The sequence below is a fragment of the Primulina tabacum genome, chromosome 15, assembly GCF_025594145.1.
Source record: "Primulina tabacum isolate GXHZ01 chromosome 15, ASM2559414v2, whole genome shotgun sequence".
NCBI classification, from domain to species: Eukaryota; Viridiplantae; Streptophyta; class Magnoliopsida; order Lamiales; family Gesneriaceae; genus Primulina; species Primulina tabacum.
In genome coordinates this window covers 21774090-21784334 of record NC_134564.1, presented here as the reverse complement: position 1 = coordinate 21784334, position 10245 = coordinate 21774090, and the positions used below count along the sequence as shown (strand labels likewise).

Here is a 10245-nt window from a genome sequence, read left to right as displayed (position 1 = left end):
TCATGGATTTTCAGCTGACGAGAAGCATACGCTATCACCTTCTCATGCTGCATTAACACTTGCGCCTAAACCGAGCTTCGAAGCATCGGTATACAAAACAAAGTTCTCCGGTCCTGGCGACATGGCCAAAACTGGCGCTGAGATAAGAGCTTGCTTCAAAGTATCGAAGCTATTCTGACACTCATCGCTCCACACAAATTTAACATTCTTCTTTGTCAACGACGTGAGTGGAACTGCAATAGAGGAGAATCCCTGAATAAACTTCCGGTAATATCCTGCTAGCCCAAGGGAACTACGGATCTCTGATGCATTCTGCGGCACAACCCAATCTCTGACTGCTGCAACTTTCGCTGGGTCTACCTCAATACCGCTAGCTAGAAACGATGTGGCCTAAGAACGCCACCTTCTCTAACCAAAATTCGCATTTACTGAACTTCGCGAATAACTTATGCTTCTATAGGGTCTGCAAAACTGCGGTCAGATGTCTGCTGTGATCCTCTTGATTCTTGGAGTAGACGAGAATGTCGTCTATGAATATTATCACAAACTGATTGAGATACGGCTGAAATACATGATTCATGAGATCCATGAAGATCGCTGGCGCATTCGTCAAGCCGAACGGCATCACAAGGAACTCGAAGTGGCCATAACGAGTCCTAAAAGCAGTCTTGAGAACATCGGCGTCTTTCACCCTCAACTGGTGAGAGCCAGAACGCAGATCGATCTTAGAGAATACTGAAGCTTCCTGTAACTGATCAAATAAATCTTCAATCCGCGGAAGTGGGTATTTGTTCTTCACCGTAACCCTGTTCAACTCCCGGTAGTCAATGCAAAGTCTCATCGTACCATCCTTCTTCTTCACAAACAAGACTGGCGCGCCCCATGGTGAAAAACTCGGGCGAATGAACTCCTTGTCAAGAAGTTCCTGAATCTTCTTCTTATGTTCTGCCATCTCTGTCGATGCTAATCGGTACGGTGCTTTGGAGATCGAAGCCGTACCTGGCATAAGCTCAATAGAAAACTCCACCTCTCGCTCGGGTGGCATACCAGAGACGTCATCAGGAAATACGTCTAGAAAATCCCTAACAATTGGGACATCAGAGGCTGACTGGATGGGTGCATCGGGAAAGGATATAAAAGTTGCCAAAAACGCTCGACACCCTCTATGCATGAGCTTCCTAGCCTGGACACAAGATATCAAACGCGGTAAATGAAAGTACCTGTCTGGTTCGAATAAGAACTGCTCCATCCCAGGCGGTCGGACTAGAACGGATCTCCGCTGAAAGTCGATCAAAACTCTGTTTCTTAGTAGCCAGTCCATACCCAGAATGATATCAAACTCTGGCATCAGCAAAACGATAAGATCCGCATAAACAAGACTGCCATGAAGCTCGAGGTCTATGTCTCGGATCACATTAGTAGCTTCCATCTCCTCCCCCGAAGGCAGTACTACTGAATAAGCTATATCTAGCCCAATGGTCTTGACCTTGAGAAAATTAGCAAAGGTCTCCGAAATGAATGAATGAGTAGCCCCTGAATCTATCAAGGCTTTCGTAGCTGAACCGGCTATAAAAATTCTACCTGAAAGGTTGGAACATCAAGCTGAAGCCAATAGATACAAGAACTAACTTATAGACATGCGAAGGTCAAAGTTCTTCTAACCTAAATTCCCGAAAATAACACTGATTAGAGCATGCAATCCTATCATCAATTCTATGTTCAAAATCTTAACCCAAATCCCTGAAACAATAACTTTCAAATATAAACTTAAAACTTAAAGGTACCTGTCATGAGCATGGTCTCCGGGTTCGTCTCCGCTGCATGGAGATCAAATACTCTGCCTTGGGTACGCAGACTCCCCTGCGGGCATTGCTGCAGCAAGTGGTCGGGGCTACCACACTTGTAACACTTCCCTGAACCATACATACACGCTCCAGCATGGCGGCGTGTGCACCTAGGACAGACTGGGTGCTCAAAAGTCCTCGGGACTACGCATCCCCGCTGCTGCTGCTGTCCTCTGTTTCTGGGTGGGCCGTGGAAAGGCCTCTTACTCTGGGGCTGCTGCTGAGGAGGAGGGCGGTGTGGCACTTGGACTGGTCGCTTGCCCTGGCAGTCTCTCTCAATATCAATCAGATCCTGCTCTGCAACTAGAGCTCTGGAGACAGCGACGACATAGGTAGTAGGGCCAGCCACCCTAACATCACGGCGCAAGATCGGCCGTAGACCATCCAGAAACTGTCTCAACTTGGCTCCAGCATCATTGGCAATTAGGGGCACAAAATGGCAACCCCTCTCAAACTTACGGATGAACTCCGTAACAGTCATATCTCCCTGCCTCAGGGTCATGAACTCCCTGGTCAACCTGGCACGCACCTCGTCAGTAAAATATTTAGAGTATAATACCTCTGTAAAGCGCGTCCAGCTCAGAGTAGCCACATTCAAGGCTACGGATGCTCCTTCCCACCATAAGCGAGCGTCTCCTCCCAACAGATAGGTCGCACAACGAACTCTGTCGTCATCTCCAAGCCCCATGAACTCGAAGATAACTTTGAGGGACTTAATCCAGCCCTCAGCGATCATGGGATCTGTCGTCCCTGAGAACTCCTTCGGCCTCATCTTCATGAACCGCTCATAGGTAGCCTCAGCCCCGTCGGCCTGGCTACGCCAGTATTGTTCCCCGCAAACTGTGCGAAGAACTGCGTCATACCGGCTAGCATCTGGGCGTTCATGTCCGGTGGAGGTGGAGATGGTAAATCTCTCTCCTGCCTCTGATTCTCACCGTCCTCCTGGCGAGGCTCATCATCTCTCGTGCACTCAAGAATGCATCTAGGAGGCATATTGTTCCATACATAACCCATATGTAACCAACATGCATAATTTCTATTATTTCATTAAATTTAAATAAATACTGCATAATCATAATCTAGACATAAATTATTCCATGAAAACATGCTGTTAAAATATTTCATGCTTTAAAAGAAATGCGTAAACGTAAAACTTACAGACCGAAGACGTGACTTCGTGAGCTTCTCGAGATCAGTAATAGTACAACCCTTTACAAGAACATAGGCTCTGATACCAACTGTAGAGGTCCGTATTTCGTATTTGTAAATTTGTGAATTATTTAAAAATTTTCTCTTTAAAAAAACATACATCATTTATAAAATAATCTGATAAAAAGATTTAATATTTAATGTAACAGCGGAATAAAAGTTCAAATGTCAAAATAGCAGCGGAAGTAAATATCTGTTTCAAAACGAATACTAAAAATAATTCATCGTGATAAAAATGAGTTTGAACATAAAAATGGTAAATGATAAAAGTGAGGTCCTCGGGTTCCTACTACTGCCGACCCAAGCTAGCTCACTGGTCCCCGCCCTCGGCCTCGACCTCATCAGTACCTACAACAATCAAGTCTAGTGAGTCTAAAGACTCAGCATGCATATAACATAAATAACAACTAAATATATCGTAAAATTTCATGTCATGCAAAAATATCATATCGTAAAGCGTAACGTGAAAATCGTGTCATGAATAATTATAAATACGTCCATAACTGAAAATCGTACGTAAAATGCTTGCTCGATAGAGCCCTGTCATAAAATAGAATATCATAATTTTCTGTTGAGATTATGTTTTACGCAAGTGGCCCATAACATGAACTGAACCGTCTGATCAGACTAAACCACAGTATACTGGGCGGTAGAGATCATCACAGCCCTTGGACTGGATATCCGTACCCATACATGAACATGAACCGGTCAGTAGCCATCGGATGAAGTAATAATCCCATAAGCTGCAATCTCATGAGCGTGAAGTGGCCACAAGTCATATCGCATAAATCTCAAAATAAACTTTTATAATTTATGCACGTAATATATTATTATCCTGTTTTCTTTTACCAATTGAGTTGGATCGTTCCCAGGCTCGCTGCATCCTAATCGTAACATGAGAACAAGCAAATAAACCTAACTTGACCAAAACCTCGTAACCGAACTAAAAAAAACGAGACGATTACGCCCAACAAACTTAGTATCTAACCATGACTCCGTACCAACCCGAACCAACGTCGAACAATCATTTAGTCATGATTAAAATACACCTAAAATGATAGAAAATAAATACCAACGGCTGTAATACACGAAAATTGTGCATGGAGGCCAAAATCATGAAACGCTCTTTCGAGAGTCACTTTGGCACATTGCACCGTAAATTCTCGTACGACCTCTAGACTTAACCAAATCATGAACGGCCAAAAACATGACCTTCCTAACTCAATAAGGTACTGTCCAGTCCAAGGCCACAGGCTAAAAGCCAACCAAGAACTAGAAACACACCTCTGAACCGAAGCCAAACCTGCTGTCCAATAAAATACAGCAGCAGCTCTTGTGCTTTCGTCGCTTCGTTTTCGAGACTATCGGCCATTGGGGTTTGAACCACCGACCATAGCCTCTTACCAACATTCTAAGGAGTGACTCAGACCATGGATAAGGGCTAAAAGTGAGCCACAACCCAAGCAAAACCGTAGGAAAACCCGAAACTCCCACCCGAGGAACCATGCTGCACGCGTGGGGAGTATTGCTGAACTTGCTGTCTTATCTCATTCCAGTGGCCATGTGATTGACCATGGCATGATCTAGACATCATGAGGTATTGTGTGAACCGTGTCTAAGGGCTAGAAGCCAACCAAGATCCACCACCAACCAAGAAGCCGAAGCTTCACACACACAAAAAAAATTCAGAAAAACTGAAACCGAAGGGGCTTGCGTTGTTGCTGTCCAACCAACTTGGGACATGGCTCAAGCCACTTAGGGCCGACTTGACCACGTCCTATGCTTGCTAGGGGAGGGTCCAAGCCATGGCTACTGGCCTTAGGCCAGCCATGGCTCGAACACCTTCCTACGCAAGCCAATAACAGCAAATGAAACGCGAATATGACACTTGTTTCTTGCTTACCGAGTTGGACACCTAACTTACGGTTTTGGGGCTTGAACCCTGATCAACTTGACCCTAACACACCCTAGGACATGACCATAAGCAGCCTTGGGAGCCTAGGAATCGAGCCAACCTGTAGATCAACAAAAATAACCAAACCGTGAGGGCATAGGTAGAAGCCGAAAATCTGCACTATGTTATTTCGAAAATGCTAACATGATTTCGGTTTTTGCTTCAAGTTTCATGCACATATGATGTTTTAAAATAATAATATGACTTGATTGAAGAGAAAAGAATGATAGAAACATGCCTTGGATTTGTTTGAAATGAAAACAAATCGATTAAGACGACAAGGCGCGGAGGAGACGGAGTTGCTTTGCTTCTTGTTTTTCTCTCTTGCTTTCTTGCTAGCTATTCTCGATTTTCTCTCTGAAAATGCTCTGAAATTTTTGGTGGAGTAGTTAGGGAAATGTCTAGGAAATGAATGGGAAGGTTGCAAAATAGATGGGAGGTTAAATGGGAAGATCAAATCTTTTCTATCCTAGAATTTTATGAGATAAGGAATGGTTATGATATCATAGGATTTTGAGGGATAATTGAGGGGGTGATGGCCGAAATTTAGTCTAGGTACAAGGTAGAAAATTGCTTAATTGTTTAATTATTGGTGATTAAAAGGTGGGAGAAAATTATCTACCAAGAAAAGATTAAGGAAACGAATCAAATGGTGAGTTGTCAATCTATATTAAATCTTAATAAGAGGTGGCCGAATTTCTTATCAAAAAATGAGGGTAGGGATATTGCTTAATTATTAATTAGTGGGGATTTAAAATGAAGGAATTATTCTACCATGAGGGGATAAAGAAAGATATCAAAAAAATGGAGTTGCTAAAATTAAATCAAATCCTCAAGGTGGTGGCCGAAATTATGCTTATTAAAATGGTGGAAATATTGCTTAAATATTGTATTTTAAATCTTTAAAGTTTTATCTACCCATTAAGTATTTTAGTGAATTAATAAATTAATAATTGAACTTAAAAGAACTTATTTACTACTTATCTCAAATTACTTAAATAAATCCTTTAAACATTCTTTTACATTAAAATAACTTATTATTCATCTTAAATAAATTCTAGGAATATTTTATTAATATTAAATTTTATCTCAATACTCCAACTCCAGTCCGGCCTTGCTTATTTAAATGAAAAGATAAAACTATACTCAAGCGATTTAAAATAAATAATCAAGACTAAATAAATTTAAAATGCCAAAAAAATAAAGAAATCATTTTTAATTTAAATACTAGAAATTATGCATGGCTTATACGTAGTCTGATTTAACGGGTTCTACACGCCGGGTGATCACTGGTGCGTTTAGGTATATTGTATGTGGTGTTCAGATATATTTTGGTGCTTCGTTTCGTGTCGTTAAGAGCTTAGTTGTATTAGAAGTGGTAGAAAGAATTTTGTGTCAAAAATTCGTGTTTATTGATTGTGTTGCGTTGCATGTCGTGCGTTGTTGTTTGGGGCGTTGGTGAGAGTTTTAATCATTGCTGTAGTGTCCTAGGATGGGTCTCGTTGCATTGGTTCGAGTCGGTTGGGCGTGGCATAGAGTTTACATCAAATTTGTTCTTTGGGGCCAAGTTTGCGCAAAGTTAGCGCCGCAGCGCTCTATGGGGAGCGCCACAGCGCCCGGATTTTGCAAGCCTAGTGCTTCGGCGCTGCCCTGGTGGCGCCGCAGCGCCGCATCACCCAGCGCCTAGGCACATGTTCAGGACTTTTAAACCACAATTTTTAGGTCAATGTCTTCAATAAAGGTAAGAGAAAGTCAAAATCCGAAATTTTGGAGTCAAGGGATAAAATGGTCATTTTGCGTCCCGGGTAGTACGAAAGGCATGGAAGTGTCCTGAAGAATCATAGTACATTCTAAATGATATTTTAAAATGTTTATGATGAATGTATGGTATTTTACGATATATGTTAAAGTTGTACGATTTTTCCTGAAAAAATTCTATTTTACGAATTTTGAAGGACAAGATATTTTATGAATAAAAAGGAAAGAAAATATTTTGAAGGATGTTAATTGACTGTGACAAATATAATATGATACGATTGAGAATATTGTGAGGGAGAAGGCCCCACAGGGAGCCCATTTACAGGAGAAGGCCAAAAAGAGCCTGAAGATCGTATTTCCACTTACGATGAGGACTAGTGTCCGTCTCCATGCGTAATAGTGAGCTAACACTAATCAGTCGATCACATGATGATACGATTACAATTAGTCTTTTTCAAGGATCAAACTTCGCTAAATCTCGATTTTCTAATTCCTTAAGTTTTAAAAATAAAAATCTTATCAAAATCGTCCCCGATTCTCTCTCCTTTGCCATATATCGCGTATTCGACTTCAGAAAGTTCACATTCATAACATTCAGTTAAATTTAATACTTAAACATACCTTTAGACCACGTATTTAAATAAGGTCTAATTAATTTTCATGCATGCATGTGGTTAGTGTGTTCGGGTATTCGGGCATTACAGAATAATTCTCATTAATGATTGTTTCCAATTTAGATTTCTATCATCTCTTAAAACTGCTATAAAACTTTATGTAAACCTTCAAGAGTCGAATGTCTGAATGTAATTTGGATTAAACCAATATGTAAAAATTTAGGAGATTTTTTAAATTGTTATATATCTTTTATATTTAGTAAATAAAATTACCATTTCTTCGTCATGAAGAGATAATGATGATTATGTAGTTTTACAATTTGTTTAAGAATACTTTTTTCAAATGTTACTAATTTATAAACAATTTTATGTTTTTTAATAAAAATAATCTATTTATTTAATAAATCTAAATTTTCAAGTATATCATATTCTTCCACCATACTTTTCTAAATAATACTAATTCTTTTCAGAGTATTCATTATAACAAAGTTTTATATCATAACGAAAATTAGGGGTGTCAATTCGGGTGGGTTGGGTCGGATTGAGCAACAGTACTATTCAAAAATTGCTCAACCCGAACCCAACCCGAAAACTCTCAACCCGAACTTGAACCTGAATCAACCCGAAACCCGTATAACCTGATTTTGAAATTTTTATAAATTTTTTTAAAGAAAATTAAATAAAATTCAAAAAAAATAATACTAATATTTTAATTTAAACACATAATAATAAAATCTTTCTCATATATATGATTTAAATTTGAAAATCTAATTGTAGAAAAATAAAGTATATTTACTAAATCAAATAAATAATTATTTAAAAAATCCAAACTCGAAAATCTCAAATCCAAACCTGATTTTTTTCTAGTTAAATCGTGTCGAGTTGATGTCTCGTGTCTGATTTTAACACCCCTGAAAAAACTATCATAGGCTCTGATACCTCATAAACGAGTTAAAAAATCGACGAAGGATAGAACATAAAATTAAGCTCAAGAATGTAAAAATAAAACTTCTTTCTATATTTGTCAACAAAACGACCGTGTTGTCCACTCTTCTTGTGTGTGGCTGCTTCTGCGATGTCCGATTACTTTCCACCGGAGCTTCTTGCTGAAATCCTTTCGAGACTCCCCGTCAAATCCCTGATCCGCTTCGCCACGGTCTGCAAATCGTGGCAGTCCCTTCTCTCTAACCCCAAATTCATCTCCTCGCACCTATCAAATCGCAAGAATAAAAAAACCACGCTCCTCCTGAGGCGTTACGATGCACGCGACAACGCAGAACACTACTCGCTGCTTGAGCGAACCGGTGGTGTACCATTTTCCGTCAACTCTGCGGCCGAACTCGAGTTCCCGTTTAAATCCCAAATTGGGTACTTCAGAATTGTGGGTTCTTGTGATGGGTTGATTTGCTTGTGCGATGATTACTTTGCTAATCGTTCTCGACCCATATTTTTGTGGAACCCGTCTGTCAAGAATCATCTCGATTTGCCCAAGCCCACCATCAATCCTAACGGAGCCCATGTTTTTGTTCTCGGGTTTGGAGCTGACGGTCAGGATTACAAGGTTGTAAGGGTTGTGTATTGTAAAAAAGATGATGACTTTTGTTACAGCGTTCCACCGGAGGTTGAGATTTTTTCGCTCAAGACTGGAAGATGGCGAAAGATGATGGGCGTGGACGTTAGGGTTCAGATAGTTGAACTTATGTGGTATCAAGTGTATTTGAATGGGGTTGTGCATTGGATTGCGTATCGATTCCTCCCCGACAATAGTAGCAGAAATTCGATTCTAACTTTCGATTTCGGTCATGAAACTTTTGGTGAAATAATGTTACCTGATGATTTGTCACGGGTGCCCACGATGAGCATGTTTATAACAAAAATTATGGATTCAATTGGAGTGATCAGATACGAGAGAGCGGTGGGTAGTGAGTACTGTGATGTTTGGGTGATGATGGAGTTTGGTGTGCAAGAATCTTGGACCAAGTTGTACAGGATAGATATGGTCGAAAGGTTGGAGAAAGTAGTTTCTTTTTTCGAAAATGGTGAAGCTTTAGTGGCCTCACAGGGCCATGAGTTGGTTACATACAATCCCCAAACAAGACATATCAAGGGTCTTGGTATCTATGGGACTGCACACTCGTTTTACATGGCTAATTATGTGGAAAGCCTTCTTTTGCTTAGAGGACAAAGAGGCGTTGTAATGTATGAGTTCTTGGAGGCGCAGAAGAACTGTTGATCTAGGTGGCTGGTGCATTGAGTGATAGAATTTTCATTTGGGCATTGCGTTAAAGGTGGTTTGCTTGAAGAAGATTGTGGAGTTTTAGACACAGGGAAACTTGTGATTTAAGGTATAGTATACAGTTTCATGTGGTTGAAGCAAAATGTGGTTTGGTTTGAAGTGAATGTTTGTGCTTGGAAGAATAATGTTATGTTTTATTGCTGCCTTTGTTAGGTACTTGCAAGGTATGAAAAATTTTTGTATTGACGAAACCTGCTGTTTTGTGATAAAATTTGTACTTTGTTGTCTGACCATGTGTATGTTTTTGCTTCAGAATGAAATAGTCAGCATGCTAAACTGTCTGAAACAAATTTTGCTGTATTATGTGACAAAATTTAGTAATTTACTAGTGAATGTTATCTGTTGCACCCCTTTTGTCTCCTTGGAGGTATTTAGCTTATGAATGGAAATTTGATCTTAGTTGGTCCATCATGTACGTTGGTTCACTAAACTTTCATAAATGGCTTTCAAGGCACAACCAAAGAACCAAATATTTTGGTAAACTTCACATATTTTGTTGTGCGCAGCATTTTAAAATATGGCATGTGGCCGCCTAGGCGCTGGCCGCTGGCGGACCGCACCGAAAAAGTG

General features: G+C 40.2%; 1 protein-coding gene across 1 annotated transcript; it reads left to right on the top strand.

Annotated features, from left to right (window-relative positions):
- Nucleotides 1-8343: 8343 nt before the first annotated feature.
- LOC142527455 (F-box/kelch-repeat protein At3g23880-like) lies at nucleotides 8344-9902 on the top strand. The gene has a single exon (XM_075632268.1). The coding sequence runs from the start codon at nucleotides 8455-8457 to the stop codon at nucleotides 9610-9612; it is 1158 nt and encodes a 385-aa protein (XP_075488383.1). The 5' UTR covers nucleotides 8344-8454; the 3' UTR covers nucleotides 9613-9902.
- The last annotated feature ends 343 nt before the right edge of the window (nucleotides 9903-10245 follow it).

Excerpts from the sequence above, each read along its gene's own strand:
- LOC142527455 (XM_075632268.1), top strand. The coding sequence starts at position 8,455 with ATGTCCGATTACTTTCCACCGGAGCTTCTTGCTGAAATCCTTTCGAGA.